This window comes from Anomaloglossus baeobatrachus, chromosome 7 (assembly GCF_048569485.1).
Source record: "Anomaloglossus baeobatrachus isolate aAnoBae1 chromosome 7, aAnoBae1.hap1, whole genome shotgun sequence".
NCBI classification, from domain to species: domain Eukaryota; kingdom Metazoa; phylum Chordata; class Amphibia; order Anura; family Aromobatidae; genus Anomaloglossus; species Anomaloglossus baeobatrachus.
Window position 1 is genome coordinate 117,918,652 of NC_134359.1, and position 18,870 is coordinate 117,937,521.

Genomic DNA, 18,870 nt, shown 5'->3' on the forward strand with positions numbered 1-18,870 from the left:
AAATGTAGCAGCTGAGAAACACAGGCTTGCAGGGGGGCTCCCTCCAAAGAACACAGTCCCAGCGGTTCCCATCTGCACAGGGAAGACGCACAGCTCCGTGCCTGCAGCAGCACAGTGGTCGGGTGAGGCAGCCCTCCTTCCCTCCCCCCTCCGAGTCTCCAGGCCCAGGGTAGCTGGCGATCCTCCAGTGGAAGTGGGGCCAGATGAATCCTCCAACATCATGGACCCCCCCGCATCACTGCCCTCCCCTCTCGCTCCAGTCATGGTAAGTGCCGCCTGGGTGCAGACTGAGTTTTCCGTCACTGTCCCGCCGGCGTTCTGGGCCTCGGCGCCATTTTGCCTTCCCGCCTGAGGAGCCGCTCGAGGTGCCGCTCCGGCCTGCCCCTCACTGACCTGTGCCCGCTCTTCATTGCCGCCTGTGTCCGCAGCCGGAGCCCGGGCGTCAGCTGCATCCTCCGGGTCCTCAGCCGCCACTGCCGCCGCCACGGCTGCGCCCAGGGAGCGGCCGCTTCTCGTATGCCTCGCTGCGTCCGCCATCTTGTGCTCAGGGGCTGCCCGCTCCGGATCCCTCAGATAGCTCCTGATATCCCGCGTTGTGGTGGCCGGTGTTTTAAAAGTATGTCGGGGGCCTCCTCCCCTCCTCCTGTTGCCCATCCGCTGCTCAAATCTCCGTTTTTGTTGCCCTGGTGTTATAAATGCCCGGGTCAGGGCAGGAGCAAAGACACTTCACGACTCTATCCCTCCATGTCCAGGCCACGCCCCCGTCCCATTGATTATAATGGTTCTGCGTATGTCCATGATTCTGGTACGTATAAAAACTAGCACATACGTACCAGAATCACTGACATGTGAAAGAGGCCTTAGAGACGGAAGGACAAACCCCAATAAAATGACCCCGTTAACCGCAAAAGAAACACACCCTGTCTTATGTGTTTAGCTGTCAGGCAGTAGGGCTTGTTAGGCAGAGTATTTAGTAATAAATACACCGTGTGCAGAATTATTAGGCAAATGAGTATTTTGATCACATGATACTTTTTATACATGTTGTCCTACTCCAAGCTGTATGGGCTTGAGAGCCAACTGCCAATTAAGTAAATCAGGTGAAGTGCTTCTCTGTAATGAGGAGGGGTGCGGTGTAATGACATCAACACCCAATATAAGGTGTGCTTAATTATTAGGCAATTTCCTTTCCTTTGGCAAAATGGGTCAGAAGACAGATTTGACGGGCTCTGAAAATTCCAAAATTGTGAGCTGTCTTGCAGAGGGATGCAGCAGTCTTGAAATGGCCAAACTTTTGAAGCGTGATCACTGAACAATCAAGCGTTTCATGGCAAATAGCCAACAGAGTCGCAAGAAGCATGTTGGGCAAAAAAGGTGCAAAATAACTGCCCATGAATTGAGGAAAATCAAGAGTAAAGCTGCCGAGATGCTATTTGCCACCAGTTTGGCCATATTTCAGAGCTGCAACCTTACTGGAGTATCAAAAAACACAAGGTGTGCCATACTCCGGGACATGGCCAAGGTAAGGAAGTCGAACAAATTTATTAATGAAATTAATTCTGTTTTATTTGTTCAAATTTAAAATACAATAAAAATGATTGAAAATCCAAGGTAAGGAAGGCTGAAAAGGACCACCTTTGTACAAGAAACATAAGATATAACGTCAAGACTGGGCCAAGAAATATCTTAAGACTGATTTATCAAAGGTTTTATGGACTGATGAAATGAGAGTGACTCTTAATGGGTCAGAGGCTGGATCAGTAAAGGGCAGAGAGCTCCACTCCAACTCAGATGCCAGCAAGCTGGTGGTGGGGTACTGGTATGGGCTGGTATCAGCAAAGATGAACTTGTGGGACCTTTTTGGATTGAGGATGGAGTGAAGCTCAACTCCCAGACCTACTGCCAGTTTCTGGAAGACAACTTCTTCAAGCAGTGGTACAGGAAGAAGTCGGTATCGTTCAAGAAAAACATGATTTTCATGCAGCACAATGCTCCATCACATGCATCCAACTACTCCACAGCGTGGCTGGCCAGTAAAGGTCTAAAAGATGAAAAAATACTGACATGGCCCCCTTGTTCACCTGATCTGAACCCCATAGAGAACCTGTGGTCCCTCATAAAATGTGAGATCTACAGGCAGGGAAAACAGTACACCTCTCGGAACAGTGTCTGGAGGCTGTGGTGGCTGCTGCACGCAATGTTGATCGTAAACAGATCAAGCAACTGACAGAATCTATGGATGGTAGGCTGTTGAGTGTCATCATAAAGAAAGGTGGCTATATAGGTCACTATTTTTGGGGAGTTTTGTTTTTGCATGTCAGAAATGTTTATTTGTAAATTTTGTGCAGGTATATTGGTTTACCTGGTGAAAATAAACAAGTGAGATGGAAATATATTTGGTTTTTATTAAGTTGCCTAATAATTCTGCAGAGTAATAGTTACCTGTGTCGCGGGCGGGGGGTGCGCTGCTCGACCGTGCTCGCGGCTTGGGTCCGGCTGCTGCTGCTGCTCGGTGGCTCGAGCGGTGGGCCGGATCCGGGGACTCGAGCGGCGCTCCTCGCCCGTGAGTGAAAGGGGTTGGTTTGGTTTGGGGATTTGGTTCGTGACGCCACCCACGGGTCATGGTGAGATTGGGGCACCACCGCTGCTGGTGACGGGGATCCCGGGAGCGTTGTTAGGGAGCAGCTTGGATGTTTTCCCCTTCCATGGGTAGGGGTTGGTGGTCCCGGGGCCTGGTGATATGGACTGGAAGGTGGATGGCAGGAGTTGGGGAGGTGCAGGGTCGCGGGGCAGCGCGGTGCCAGATGGCACGGTGGTACTCACTCAGCCAGTAACGTACACGGAGTCTCTGGTCAAACAAACGGCTGGATGGACGGGTCCCACAGATGGCTGCGGTAGTCACTCCCGGTAGGTTAGCGGTGACTATCTCTCCCTGCACCTTTGGTGAGTTGTTGGCCCTGATGGCTTCCCACCGGTAGCCCGCTCCCCAGCGGTGTGGTTGCTAGAGGAGCCCCTCTTTGCCCGCAGGCTCTGGCCCTGGGAACTCTAGCTGTGGCGGTAGCTGTATTTCCCTTCACGGTTGAGCGGTTGCCTTTAGTCGGGTCTTTGGCTGCTGAGGAACCCCGAAGGTTCCCGTCGCTGACGGATTTAACCGGTTTAACGGTGACTCCAAGCCTGGTCGGGGTCCGTAGGCCCTGCCGAGTGGTGCTGGCGTTTCTTCGCTCCCCGATCCGGTACCGGCGGGCCACCGCCCGACCCCGGTCCTTACGGTTGTGCGTCAATCGGCCTCGCCTGCAGACGGTCACCACCGTCTGCCAACCTTGCTGTATGTGCCCGGGCCACGTACCCGGACACGGTCAGTCAGCTCCTCGACTACCACTTTCCTCAATGGTAAAACTAAACTGAGTCCTTTTCCCGCCTCCAGGGCTGTGAACTCGATGGGCGGGGCCAACCGCCTGGCTCCGCCCCACCTGGTGTGGACATCAGCCCCTGGAGGAAGGCAACAAGGATTTGTGTGTGACTGGTGTGCCTAACCGGGGTGTGGGGTGTGTTGATGTCGTTTCTCTGACGTCCTGGCTTGTCCAGGGCGCCACACCTGCACAAACAGATATCTCCTAAGATAGCCAAATCTAAAAAAAACCCACTCCAACTTCCAAAAATATTAAGCTTTGATATTTATGAGTCTTTTGGGTCGATTGAGAATATAGTTGTTGATCAATAATAAAACAATCCTCTAAAATACAACTTGCCTAATAATTCTGCACACGGTGTATATAAATGCTGGTGCATGGGAGGGCATGGGGGACCTAACAGGTTCCCTTTAAAGAGCTTCCTGGGTCCCAGCCACTCTGTTTCTTCTTTTCCTGGACGGCATGTGACTGCTGCAGACAATCACTGGCTACTGCAAAGTCCAAATTCACATGCAAGTCTATGTGAGTCCTGTGAAATCCTCGGACTGCACAGGGATGGTATCCTAATGAAGTCTATTTTGCACTGACTGCTCAGAGAAGTTTGAGACACTTGCAACAGTTTTCTTTTTTTAAATACGAGGCTGATGAAACACTGATTATAAACACTGACACCCTGACCAAATACCGATGACCTTGGCTGTCATCATGGTTGAGTGATCATGATGTCACCAAAGATCATGCTGCAATTTGAAAGGGAACCTGTCACCAGTTTTTTCATTATTAAACTAAAAGAATCCCCTTCTGCAGCTCCTGGGCTGCATTCTATGAAGGTGCACCTTGGCCCTGACTCCCCTTGCAGACCCCAAAAATAACTTTATAAAACATGACCCTTACGTATGCTAATTACCAGTGGGGCTCAGAAGGGTGGGCTCTTTTTCGGCTCCTGTTCCCCCTCCTGCCGTTGATCGCCGTCCTTCTTTCTTGATTGACGTGATGACGCCTCCGTCATCATCCACGTTGTTCTTTCAAATCTCGCGCCTGTCCAGTCATGTCTGCTCGCGCAGGCGCAGTACGCTCTGCCATATTGCTGGCAGAGCAGAAAAAATAGCTGCCCTCGCTCGCGCCGGTGAGCTGTTTGCGCAGGCGCGAGATTATGGTCAGCGTTTTGCATGGCATCACTGCGTCATCCTCATACCCGACCTAATCCTCGTGCCTGCGCATTTAGCTCACCGGCGCGTGCGAGGGCAGCTATGTTTTATAAAGTTATTTTTGGGGTCTGCAAGGGGATTCAGGAAACAAGGTGCACACAGCCCAGGAGCTGCAGAAAGTGATACTTTTAGTTTAAAGGAAACCTCTCAGGTCAAAAAAGCGTTCTGACCTACAAGCAGGAGCATGTGTGAGCCAGTAACCCCTTCCTACCCATCCCTGTGTTGTAATAATATGTAATATGAAAGTAATAAAATACCGTTTTTTTACTTTTATATATCCTATGTAAATGACAGAGTCTCTAGCGCCATGGGCGTCTCATCACCCTGTGGGCGTGATACCATGGATTTATATCAGTGATGTGACCGATGCTACTTGAGAATCTCGCGAGTGTACGCGCTTCCCATTCTCGCCGTCTTATCCTGGTGGTTTCGTGTCGGCTTCTGACGCGCACTGCGCAGGCTTAGAAGACGCCTACGGTTCCGGTCATGCGCAGTGCACGTCACAAGCCGAGAAGCAAGCGCCAGGATGAGAAGGCGACGAGAATGGTAAGCGCACGCGAGATTCTGAAGCTGCAGAAGTGATGACGCTCATGTAAATCCATGGTATCATGCTCACAGGGTGAAGAGACGCCCATGGGGCTAGAGACCTGTGCTATTTACATAGGGAATATGTAAGTAATAAAATATATTTTATTACTGTCATATTATACAATATTACAAGAAAGGGATGGGTAGGAAGGGGTTAATAGCTCACACAGGCTCCTGTTTGTAGGTTATAATGCTTTTTTGACCTGACAGGTTCCTAATAGTGAAAAAACTGGTGACCGGTTCCCTTTAACCTTGGAATCAGCACTAATAGTTCAGGACTGGTATTATCAGTGCAGTTTGTGCTTGGAAATGCTGGGGTCCTTGTGGGTTTGGGTAAATTCTAGGGGTATTCTCACAATTGAAAGTCATCCCCTATGCTAATATCACACGCTCCTCTGCATTCTCTGTCTGTGGACCTGTGGGAAATAGCCAAATGCTACCAAGTAACAGATCCATCCTGTGGAAATGGGATAATGTCAAATGTGGGATATCCCTCAGGGCCAAACTTTTAGGAAGCAAAACCATGTGTGTATGTATATATATATATATATATATATATAGATATAGATATAGATATAGATATAGATAGAGATATAGATAGAGAGAGATAGAGATATAGATAGAGATATATATATAGATATAGATAGAGATATATATATATAGATATAGATAGATATATATATATATATTATATAGATAGATATATAGATATTATATAGATATATAGATATATATATATAGATATTTATATATATATTTATACACATACTGGTGCGGGAATTACACATTGCTCATGTGACTTTACATCGTTTGTTTCCACTGCTGCCCCCTGGAGACTAGAGCAGACTGCAGCACCTTGGAACGACACCATGACGTCACTCAGGGAGGGCGCTCAGGCCGGAAGAGGCTGCGGAAGTATCCTAGCGGAAGCGGGCACTGCGCATGCGTGTTGGCGCTCAAGCTTCCACGTGTCTGGGCTGGCAGGGTTCACGCGCAGATCTCCCGTTCGGACCCGGGCAGCACTCTCGGTTCAGCCATGTTGGTTCTCTTTGAGACCGCGGCGGGGTACGCCATATTTAAGGTGAGTTTAGATCGCGATATGTCGTCAGATGAACTTGTACCGTGATCGCACGTGTCAGCCGTCTGCAGGCTGGGCGCGCACATGGTCTGTCTCCGGTGCTGACATCTCCAGGGCTCCTCCGGGCCTATAGAAGCGTTGGCTCGATGTATAGAGCAGCGATATTCAGCCATTACTCTGCAGATTGTAGGATCGTGCACGTGGCTTCAGGGAGCCGCCGTGATCTGTGTGGGGAGTTAGGACGTTATATATCTTATCTACCTATATATATTACGTATTTATTGCCCTTTATAGGGCAGGAGCTGCTTCACTGGAGGGATCAGGCCCATTATGGGGCCGTATGTCTGCAGGGTGAAGGATCAGCTCTGCCCCAGCAGTTACACTTGTCACCCTGCCTTTGCACATGCACCCAGCAGTTGCACATGTCGCCCTGCGCATGTCCCCAGCAGTTATTTATAAAGTACCATTGATTCCATGGTGCTGTACATTGGAAGGGGTTACATAGCGATATGTTACAGTGGACAGACTGGTATAGAGGGGAGAGGGCCCTGCCCTTGTGGGCTTACAGTCTACAGCATAGTCCCCCAAGCCGTGGCTCTTCGGAGGCACATGTGGCTCGCAGGCCTGCGATGTGTGGTTCACAGCTGTCTTCCAACTTGGTGTACTCGCACCAGGTCTGGCAAACAGCTATGAAGGACAGGTCTCCACATAGTGATTTTTGTGAGTAGCCCCACTCAGAAGAGCAGATGTGAATTTGAGTAATGTAGGAACCCCTGGATATTGGTATGCTGCCTCTGTGATTTCTGTGAAAAGCTTTGGCTGTCATTATACCAGTACAGGAGGCTCAGAGCCACTACAGTGAAGGAGCGGCAGCTGGATGTGGCTCCGACCCTCTCAGAGCTGACTGTGCCTCATGGCCGTAAAGATTGGGCACCTCTGTTGTACAGGATAATGGGTAGGAGACAGTATGGGGGGTTGGAGGTTGTGGCAGCTCCCGCGGTGCTAAGAAAGCAGCGGGTTACTGCAGACTGTAGGCATTCCTGAAGAGATGGATTTGCAGCTTGTGAGTAACAATCTGACATGTTGAGGCACATAATTCCATGGACAGGGATACTCAGGAGAAGTCTTGGAGCCGGTTGGATGAGAAACAGGTCAGAGAGGAGGAGATCTTTGTTGCACATGTTGCCCACCACAAATCTCTCGAATCAATGGCACCCAGGATCTCAATGTCACTTGTGCTGGTCCCTGTGAGAATTAGTGAATATGTGCGAAACCTAAAGGAAGCCCAGTATTCCTCTTCCTAGTATGCAGTTGTCTGTAATCAAGAGCATTAAAGGGAACCTGTCAGCAGAATTTTCGCAATTAAACTATAAGATTCCCCTTCTGCAGCTCCTGGGCTGCATTCTAGAAAGGTTCCTGTTGCTACTGTGCCCCTTTCAGACCTAAATAAACACCTTATAAATTCTTACCTTTTTGTATGCTAATGTGGTTTTATGGTCATGGGGGTGGTCTGTATTTCGTTCGTTATTTGCACCCCTGCCGCTGTACGCCGTCCCTCATTGTTCATTTACATACGGGAGGACGCCCCCTCGTAACTGTGTGCTCCCGAGGTCTCGCGCATGTCCAGTGGCACTCTCGCGGGACTGTGCACAGTGTGACCGCTGGTGAGGTGATTGCGCAGGCGTGAGATTATGGGCAGCGCTGTGATTGTCATCAGCAGCGTCATCCAAGTACCCGCCCATAATCTCGTGCCCGTCTCGTCTCCGCATCTCCTCTATTGATCGGTGGTGTGCTGCTCCTCCCATCTATTTCCTGCTCCAGGGAAAGATGGGTACTAGGTAACGTGGTTCATATGGCCAGCGCTTGTGCATAACAGTGGAGGCAGAGGGAAAAGCGCGGGCACGAGATTATGGGCAAGTACTTGGATGACGCTGCTGATGACAATCACAGCCCTGCCAATAATCTCGCGCCTGCGCAATCACCTCACCAGCGTTCACGCTTTGCACAGTGCTCAGTCCCGCGAGAGTGCCATTGGGCATGCGCAAGACCTCGGGAGGATACAGTTACATGAGGGGGCGTCCTCATGTATGTAAATGAGCAATGGGGGACGGCGTACAGCGGCAGGGGTGCGAATAACGGACGAAATACAGCCCTCCCCCGTAACCATAAAAACACATTTGCATACAAAAAGGTAAGAATTTATAAAGTGTTTATTTAGGTCTCAAAGGGGCACAATAGCAACAGGAACCTTTCTAGAATGCAGCCCAGGAGCTGCAGAAGGGGAATCTTATAGTTTAATTGCGAAAATTCTGCTGACAGGTTCCCTTTAACTATTCAGAGACCCACGTTAAACATTGTGAACAAATCACTCCACTCTGCACGTCCTGTCAGCCATGTTTTATTGCCTGTGTTCAGGTTCACTCTACATCCATTTGTCAGACGTAGTTTAGAAAGACTAAATAAATCTGTGCAAAATGGATGGAAAATGTAAAGATTTTTGCTTTAAAATTAATTTTGTATCAGTTGCAACCAGTTTTGTTGGATTTTGAGTGGATCTGAGTTTTCTCCAGGTGTTTTTGAACTCCTAGGACTGATTTTGTTAAAGGGAACCTGTCATCAGAAATTTGTCTTTGAACCTAAATGTCTCCCCCTCTGCAGCTCCTGGGCTGCATTCTAGTAAGGTTTCTATACTTTTTGTGCCCCCTTTTAAACCAAAATAAATACTTTATAAAACTGTACCTTTCGGTTTGAAAATCTTGTAAATTATCCATGGGGGCGGGCCGTGTGGCGTCCGTTGCTGTATCTTACGCCGCCCACTGCGCCCGAGGTCCCGTGCACGCCGGGGCACCTAGTGACATGGTCGCATGCACGAGAGTATGGGCGGCGCTGTGATTGCATCGCAAGTGCCCGCCCATACTCTCGTGCCCGCGCTTTCCCCACTGCCTCCAGCGTTCTGCGCCGGCCCGACGTCACCTCCTTCCCATCGTACCCTGCAGCAGGAAATAGATGGGAGGAGCGGAGCAGGCCACTACAGGAGAAGCGGAGGATCTGAGCGACGTACAGAGGGGAGAGCGCGCCCACGAGAGTATGGGCGGGCACTTGCGATGCAATCACAGCGCCGCCCATACTCTCGTGCATGCGACCACGTCACTAGGTGTCCCGGCGTGCACGGGACCTCGGGCGCAGTGGGCGGAGTCCTGAGGGATGATTTGGAGCATGGGGGACGGCGTAAGATACAGCAACGGACGCCACACGGCCCGCCCCCATGGATAATTTACAAGATTTTCAAACCGAAAGGTACAGTTTTATAAAGAATTTATTTTGGTTTAAAAGGGGGCAAAAAAGTATAGAAACCTTACTAGAATGCAGCCCAGGAGCTGCAGAGGGGGAAACGTTTAGGTAGAAAGCCAAATTTCTGATGACAGGTTCCCTTTAAGGCTTGTGTTATACACATAACTCTTAGAAAACCAACCATCAGGATTTTCATATATAAAGTAAAGCCAGTGCTATACTGGTGCTGAGATGCTGAATGTAAGCATAGCTTTTATTCTGACATTGGGTGTTTCATTTCAGAAATATGTGCAAGTAAAGTTCCAGCAATGCACTATTTGATTGACAGGTGCAACAGGGGCGGGAATATATGGGTCAGGGTTTGCTATCTATTTCCACTCCTTTGTCTGCCTGTGCCGGAATTAAAGGGAACCTGTCATCAGAAATTTAGCTATAAACCTAAAAGTTTCCCCTTCTGCAGCTCCTGGGCTGCATTCTAGCAAGGTTCCTATAGTTTTTCTGGCCCCTTTTATACCAAAATAAACACTTTATAAAGTTGTACCTTTTTCGTATGTAAATTTTGTAAATTATCCACAGGAATATATAAACTATAGGAACCTTACTAGAATGCAGCACAGGAGCTGCAGAGGGGGAAACATTTAGGTTGAAAGCCAAATTTCTGATGACAGGTTCCCTTTAATATCTATGACGGTGATAGGGGGAGGAAGGCCAGACAGGGGCCGGAATAGATAGCAAGACCTGACACCCCCCCCCCCTGTTGTACCTGTCTATCAAATAGCAGGGCATTGCTGGAACTTGCACATATTTCTGAAATAAAATATCCATGCATGCTCACCTAGCTGGCCAGCTTTGAATCATATGAACTAAGGCTTTGGCAATGCCATTGACGTGGTATAACAATACAGTAAGAATCAGACTGAAAGCAATATTGTGTCCACATAATCGTTAAAGGGGTTTTCCACTATTAAGCCAACCCCTTCTGATTCCATGTTTCCCCCAGTTAAAATAAGAGCCAATACTTGCCTCCAAGGTCGGCGCGGTTCCAGCACTCAAGTTCCCAAGGCTCACGTGGGATTGTGAAGTCACTCGAGCCCTGCGTCCACTCAATGCTCTCGCCCGGCCTGTCCCCCTCCGCCCGGCCTGTCCCCCTCCGCCCGGCCTGTCCCCCTCCGCCCGGCCTGTCCCCACAGAAGCATTCGAGAGGCAGTGAGCAGCAGCCACTTCATATTGATTTACTAATTTGTCCGAAGTCAGGGAGAGGGAAGACATTGAGTGAACGCAGGGCTTGAGTGACTTCACAACCCCGCCTGAGCCTTGGAAACGCGAGTGCTGGGGCCGTGCTGGCCTCGGAGGTGAGTACAGGGTCTTTTCTTTTACCTAGGGGAAACGTGGAATCAGAAAGGATTGTCCTAGAAGTGGACAACCCCTTTAACCACATTGAAATGAATTGAGCATTGCAGCCACATCAGATGCAGCTCTAGAAAGCAGCCATTTTTATTTTATCTCCCAAGATCTCTTTACATCTTCATGTTTTAAAAATGTCTCAATTTGAGGTGGTCAAAAACTGAAGCTTTCACCCTAGTGGGAGCGCCCGCTGGTTCTACATCTCTCTGACTGGCGCTTTATGGGCAACATACTGTGGCTCACGGTGCCTAAGGCTGTGTTCACATACTGTTGTGTGTTCCTGGGTTCAATTCCCACCAAGGACACCATCTGCAAGGAGTCTGTATGTTCTCCCTGTGTTTGCGAGGGTTTCCTCTGGGTACTCCGGTTTCCTCCCACACTCCAAAAACATACTGATAGGGAATTTAGATTGGCATCACTGTCCCCATTGAGGCTCGCAATGTATGTAAAGTGCTATTGAATTAACAGCAATAAGCAAGAACTGTGGAAAAAAGAAGCGCAATAGGGTCTTACCCGAGTAATATACGGGGTGAAAAGAGCAAATACACTCACCGAGTCAAGTTGTGAGAGTCACAACTACTATGCACGCATGATAATCCAGGTCACGGCAGCAGCGCCCAAGATGGCTGATAACGGAGAGTAGTAGAGTAGGGCTTACAAAGCCGCGCCAATGACCGCTATGACCGATTGTAAGATTAATGTTACTTTTTATTACATATTCAGGTCAACGTGTTTCTGGAGTCTCTGCTCCCTTCCTCAGGACATACAGGAAAAAGTACATCAAATCACATTTGATGTGATTTGCGTTGACCTGAATATGTAATAAAAAGTAACATTAATCTTACAATCGGTCATAGTGGTCATTGGCGCGGCTTTGAAAGCCCAACTCCATTACTCTCCGTTATCATGGAATTAACCGCGCTATATAAATGAATAAATAAATATTATATTACTCTTTTTTATACCAATTATAGGCTGGTCTTTACAGTAACAACAAAAGCTGAGATTTCAGAAATCTCAAACATGACTTTTTTTTTAACCTTTTGTGTCAATTCTTTGTTTTTGCAGCGCTTTGTCACTTATAGAAAGCAACGAGAAAGTGACAAAGCGCTGCAAAAAAAAAGCGCGTCCGCAAACACAACGCAGCAATGTTTTTTGTGTATAAAAATTACAATTAATATGAACTGTAGACAAAGCACTCGTGTAATCCACACTAGAAATGTTGGAAAAGGGCGCTTTAACCGCAGCAGCTTTACTACCAGAAGAGCAGGTTATGGTTGCAGAAAAAAAGCTGCATGTGAACATGGCCTAAGGATCATTAATATTTACTTTATAGAGCTAACACATTCTGCAGCAGTTCACTATTGATGCTGCCATCTGCATTTGTAGGGACTGTAGGGCTCATCTCATCAGTGGTGTTCTACAGAGATGCAGTGTCCCTGCCTTTTATTCTTCAGTTTGATTTTCTTGCTTCTTAATCATGTCTTTATTTTTAGGTTTTAGATGAAAGCAAATTACAAGAAGTGGACAGTATATGGAAAGAATTCGAGACCCCGGAAAAGGCAAATAAAGTGTGAGTCCTGGAACATTTACTAAGGACCTCTCCCCTCCTGTCCTGTCTATGTACATTGTACAGTCTGATATGTTGTCAATGATGGATTTATAGTTGAATTGAACAACCATGATTGGATTCAACATTTTCGTCACTACCACTGAGGCAACAATCAGCTAGATACATCTATTAAGGGGACTCTGTGCTTGGTTTGAGCAGTCGTTCTGTGCTGACGTGCTCAGTGTATCATGGCAGGGCTAATTATTTATGTGCACCTTTCCACCCTTTTGTTTTACCCTTAATCTCCAGCCATCTCTAGCTTTAGGAAGACAGAGCTGTCAAAGGGAAGGGAGCTGAGAGGTGGATTTAAATGATTGGCCACGTTATGATACACTGAGTGCCTCTACTTGGTTTGATCAGTCATTCTGTGCTAACAGTACCTTTAAAACAGTTGTTTACTACCAGACAACCCCCTTTTCTTCGGCGCTCTATTGGGAGACCCAGACGATTGGGGTGTATAGCACTGCCTCCAGAGGCCACACAAAGCAATTACACTAAAAAGTGTAAGGCCCCTCCCCTTCTGGCTATACACCCCCAGTGGGATCACTGGCTCACCAGTTTTCTGCTTTGTGCGAAGGAGGTCAGACATCCACGCATAGCTCCACGGTTTGTAGTCAGCAGTAGCTGCTGGCTATATCGGATGGAAGAAAAGAGGGCCCATATAGGGCCCCCAGCATGCTCCCTTCTCACCCGCGGTGGTGCTTGTAAGGTTGAGGTACCTATTGCTGGTGCAGAGGCTGGAGCCCACATGCTGTTTTCCTTCCCCATCCCCTGGAGGGCTCTGTGGAAGTGGGATCTTGCCGGCCCCCAAGCCCTGAGGCCGGGCTCCATCCACAGACCCAGAGAACCTGCTGGATTTGGAGCATGAGTACAGTCAGGGACAAGGCCCTGCATCATTCAGGTACTCGGTGTCCCCGGCAGGCACGGACACTCTCAAGGCTTGCTGAGCGTTATAGTGCGCCGGGGACAGTAGCGCTGTGCGCTGGGGTTAGGTCACTGCAGCTTTGCTGAGTGACGTTACATGTGGGGAACTACTGCGCCGACCGCTCCTGGAGCGGCGGCGCAGCTGCGACTTGTGGTGCGCCGGGGACTTTGCGCCGACCGCGCTTTTACGGCGGCGGCGCTTCTAACTTTAGCCCCCGGCTTCTGCGGCCTAGCGCCGCTTCGTTCCCGCCCCCACCCTGTCAATCAGGGTAGGGGAGAGACGCTGCTCAATTGGCAGCGCCGAGGGCTGGAGCTTTATTTACATGCTCCAGCCCTCTCACTAGGCACAGTGGGAAGCAGGCTTCCCGCTCTTCGTCTGTATACGCCCAGGGCCCGCCCCCCCTCTCCACAAGGACGCCGGCAGCCATTACACATGCAGTCTGGCTGGGGAAAGGCAGCAGGCTCTGGGAGACCCAGACTAAAGGGATTTCGGCGACCACACACCCGCTCCTAAGCGGGCGGTAAGCAGCACATTAGTGCTGGCCCCACTAGTGCCTCAGTGTTATATTAGTGTACTTTTTTCTTGGTACCATATATATATATATATATATATATATATATATATATATATATATAGTTGCACTGTAAGGTCGCTTCTTGGCTGGACACCCTGTACTGCTCTGAGGAGGCAGCAACATGTCATCCGCAAAACGCAAGGGTGCCAAGGCACAGGCTGTGTACACTGTTTGTACTGCATGTGGGGCTGATCTACCGGCAGGCTCCAATGACTCACATTGTGTGCAATGTTCAGTCCCAGTGGCACTTCGTCAGCCAGAGCCTATGGTGGTAGTGGCCCAGGCAGAGACGCCTGTGAACCCTGCCCCGGTGACGGGGACAGACTTTGCAGTTTTTGCCGATAAAATGTCTGTGACTATGACAAAAATCCTGGAGACCTTGCAGTCCAGGCCAGTTACTCAGACCATGGACACTGCTGTGCCTATGTTCCCCGGTCCCCCTCAGTTGGAACTAATCCGTACTTCTAGGGGGTCTCAAGCATCACAGGCTGAAGTCTCTGACTCAGATGACAGTCCCAGGTAGCCTAAGCGAGCTCGCTGGGAAAGACCCTCGACGTCATCACACTGCTCAGGGTCTCAGCGAGTAGAGTCTCTCTGTGATGAGACTGAGGACGGTGATCAGGATTCTAATCCTGAGGCCCCTCTCAATCTGGATGCCCCTGATGGTGACGCCATGGTTAATGACCTTATATCGGCAATTAATAGACTGTTGGATATTTCTCCCCCAGCTCCTTCAGCAGAGGAGGCAGCTGCACAGCAGGAGAAGTTCCATTTCCTGTATCCCAAGCGTAAATTAAGTGCTTTTTTGGACCACTCTGACTTCAGAGAATCAATCCAGAAACACGACGCTCATCCAGACAAGCGTTTCTCTAAACGTTCTAAGGATACCCGTTATCCTTTTCCCTCTGAGGTGGCCAAACGCTGGACCCAGTGTCCAAAGGTGGATCCCCCAATTTCCAAGCTTGCGGCTAGATCCATAGTCGCAGTAGAGGATGGCGCTTCACTTAAAGATGCCAACGACAGACAGATGGACCTTTGGTTGAAATCTGTCTATGAAGCTATCGGCGCGTCGTTTGCTCCAGCATTCGCGGCCGTGTGGGCACTCCCAGCTATTTCAGCTGGTTTGGCACAGGTGGATGCTATCATACATCCAGCAGTACCGCAGGTGGCGTCCCTAACTTCGCAAATGTCTGCGTTTGCGACCTATGCTATCAATGCTGTCCTAGAATCTACGAGCCGTACCGCTATGGCGTCCGCCAATTCTGTGGTTTTGCGCAGAGCCTTGTGGTTAAAGGACTGGAAAGCAGATGCTGGTTCCAAAAAATGCTTAACCAGCTTGCCATTATCTAGAGACAGACTGTTTGGTGAGCCATTGGCTGAAATCATAAAACAGTCCAAGGGTAAGGACTCTTCCTTACCACAGCCCAGAGCAAGTAAACCTCAACAGAAAAAGTGGCAGTCGAGGTTTCGGTCCTTTCGAGGCTCGGGCAAGGCCCAATTCTCCTCGTCCAAAAGGACTCAGAAAGAACAAGGGAGCTCAGATTCCTGGCGGGCTCACTCACGCCCCAGGAAAGCAAATGGAGGAACCGCTTCCAAAGCGGCTACCTCATGACTTTCGGCCTCCTCCCTCCGCATCCTCGGTCGGTGGCAGGCTCTCCCGCTTTTGCGACATTTGGCTGTCACAGGTCAAAGACCGGTGGGTAACAGACATTTTGTCTCGCGGGTACAGAATCGAGTTCAGTTCTCGGCCTCCACTTCGGTTCTTCAGAACCTCCCCACACCCCAACCGAGCAGATGCCCTGCTGCAGGCGGTGGACTCTCTAAGAGCAGAAGGAGTCGTGATCCCTGTCCCCCCTCAGGAACGGGGGCGAGGATTTTACTCCAATCTCTTTGTGGTTCCAAAAAAGGACGGCTCCTTCCGTCCTGTTCTGGACCTAAAACTGCTCAACAAGCATGTGAACGCCAGGCGGTTCCGGATGGAATCCCTCCGCTCAGTCATTGCCTCAATGTCTCAAGGAGATTTCCTAGCATCAATAGACATCAAAGATGCTTATCTCCACGTGCCGATTGCTACAGAGCACCAACGCTTTCTACGCTTCGTGATAGGAGACGACCATCTTCAGTTCGTAGCTCTGCCATTTGGTCTGGCGACAGCCCCTCGGGTGTTCACCAAGATCATGGCGGCAGTGGTAGCAGTCTTGCACTCTCACGGACACTCTGTGATCCCTTACTTGGACGATCTACTGGTCAAGGCACCCTCTCAAGAGGCATGCCAACGCAGCCTGAATGTTGCACTGGAGACTCTCCAGGCGTTCGGGTGGATCATCAACTTCCCAAAGTCAAATCTGTCACCGACCCAATCACTAACGTATCTTGGCATGGAGTTTCATACTCTCTCAGCGATAGTGAAGCTTCCGCTGGACAAGCAGCGGTCTCTACAGACTGGGGTGCAGGCTCTCCTTCAAAGTCAGTCGCACTCCTTAAGACGCCTCATGCACTTCCTCGGGAAGATGGTGGCGGCAATAGAGGTGGTTCCGTTTGCGCAGTTTCATCTGCGTCCACTTCAATGGGACATTCTCCGCCAATGGGACGGGAAGTCAACATCCCTGGACAGGAAAGTCTCCCTTTCCCAGACGGCCAAGGACTCTCTGCAGTGGTGGCTCCTTTCCACCTCATTATCACAGGGAAGATCCTTCCTACCACCGTCCTGGGCGGTGGTCACGACAGACGCGAGTCTGTCAGGGTGGGGAGCAGTGTTTCTCCACCACAGGGCTCAGGGTACGTGGACTCAGCAGGAGTCCACCCTTCAGATCAATGTTCTGGAAATCAGAGCAGTGTATCTTGCCCTACTAGCCTTCCAGCAGTGGCTGGAAGGAAGGCAGATCCGAATTCAATCGGACAACTCCACAGCGGTGGCATACATCAACCACCAAGGGGGGACACGCAGTCGGCAAGCCTTCCAGGAAGTCCGGCGGATTATGATGTGGGTGGAAGCCACGGCCTCCACCATATCCGCGGTTCACATCCCCGGCGTAGAAAACTGGGAAGCAGACTTCCTCAGTCGCCAGGGCATGGACGCAGGGGAATGGTCCCTTCACCCGGACGTGTTTCAGGAAATCTGTCGCCGATGGGGAAGGCCGGACGTCGACCTAATGGCGTCCCGGCACAACAACAAGGTCCCAACCTTCATGGCACGGTCTCGCGATCAAAGAGCTCTAGCAGCAGACGCCCTAGTGCAAGATTGGTCGCAGTTCCGGCTCCCTTATGTGTTTCCCCCTCTGGCACTCTTGCCCAGAGTGCTACGCAAGATCAGATCCGACTGCAGCCGCGTCGTACTCGTCGCTCCAGTGGCCGAGGAGTGCGTGGTATCCGGATCTGTGGCATCTCACGGTCGGCCAACCGTGGGCACTACCAGACCGACCAGACTTACTGTCCCAAGGGCCTTTTTTCCATCGGAATTCTGCGGCCCTGAACCTGACTGTGTGGCCATTGAGTCCTGGATCCTAGCGTCTTCAGGCTTATCCCAAGGGGTCGTTGCCACCATGAGACACGCTAGGAAGCCCACGTCTGCTAAGATCTACCACAGAACGTGGAGGATATTCTTATCCTGGTGCTCTGCTCAGGGAGTGTCTCCCTGGCCATTTGCATTGCCTACCTTTCTTTCTTTCCTGCAATCCGGGTTAGAAAAAGGTTTGTCGCTCGGCTCCCTTAAAGGACAAGTCTCGGCGCTATCCGTCTTTTTTCAGAAGCGTCTAGCACGACTTTCTAAGGTGCGCACGTTCCTACAGGGGGTTTGCCATATCGTTCCCCCGTACAAGCGGCCGTTAGATCCATGGGATCTGAACAGGGTACTAGTTGCCCTCCAGAAGCCGCCCTTCGAGCCTCTGAGGGAGGTTTCACTTTCTAGACTATCACAGAAAGTGGCTTTTCTGGTAGCGATCACATCTCTTCGGCGAGTGTCTGAGCTAGCAGCGCTGTCTTCCAAGGCTCCCTTCCTGGTCTTCCACCAGGACAAGGTAGTGCTGCGCCCCATTCAGGAGTTTCTCCCGAAGGTGGTATCCTCTTTTCATCTTAATCAGGATATCTCTTTGCCTTCGTTTTGTCCTCATGCAGTTCATCGGTATGAGAAGGATTTACATTTGTTAGATCTGGTGAGAGCACTCAGAATCTACATTTCCCGCACGGCGCCCCTGCGCCGTTCGGATGCACTCTTTGTCCTTGTCGCTGGTAAGCGCAAAGGGTCGCAGGCTTCTAAGGCCACCCTGGCTCGATGGATCAAAGAACCAATTCTTGAAGCCTACCGTTCTGCTGGGCTTCCGGTTCCATCAGGGCTGAAGGCCCATTCTACCAGAGCCGTGGGTGCGTCCTGGGCATTGCGACACCAGGCTACGGCTCAACAGGTGTGCCAGGCAGCTACCTGGTCGAGTCTGCACACTTTCACCAAACATTATCAGGTGCATACCTATGCTTCGGCGGACGCCAGCCTAGGTAGAAGAGTCCTGCAGGCGGCAGTTGCCTCCCCGTAGGGGAGGGCTGTCTTGCAGCTCTAACATGAGGTATTTCTTTACCCACCCAGGGACAGCTTTTGGACGTCCCAATCGTCTGGGTCTCCCAATAGAGCGCCGAAGAAGGGAATTTTGTTACTTACCGTAAATTCCTTTTCTTCTAGCTCTTATTGGGAGACCCAGCACCCGCCCTGTTGTCCTTCGGGATTTTTGGTTTGTTTGCGGGTACACATGTTGTTCATGTTGAACGGTTTTCAGTTCTCCGATGTTACTCG

The 18,870-nt window shown here is 50.1% G+C and overlaps 1 protein-coding gene and 1 non-coding gene across 3 annotated transcripts in view; both read left to right on the forward strand.

Annotated features, from left to right (window-relative positions):
* The first annotated feature begins 6,142 nt into the window (after positions 1 to 6,142).
* The window catches only part of NOP58 (NOP58 ribonucleoprotein), a 36,059-nt gene continuing 23,331 nt past the window's right edge, over positions 6,143 to 18,870 (forward strand). For both annotated transcript variants that reach the window (XM_075318978.1, XM_075318979.1), the window contains exons 1-2: positions 6,143 to 6,287; positions 12,476 to 12,552. In XM_075318978.1, coding sequence (XP_075175093.1) covers positions 6,243 to 6,287; positions 12,476 to 12,552 — 122 coding nt within the window. In that variant the 5' untranslated portion in view covers positions 6,143 to 6,242. The remainder of the gene's footprint in view (positions 6,288 to 12,475; positions 12,553 to 18,870) is intronic.
* Positions 12,617 to 12,707, forward strand: LOC142246888 (small nucleolar RNA SNORD70). Its single transcript, XR_012724934.1, has one exon. It is a non-coding gene; the product is annotated as a small nucleolar RNA SNORD70 (small nucleolar RNA).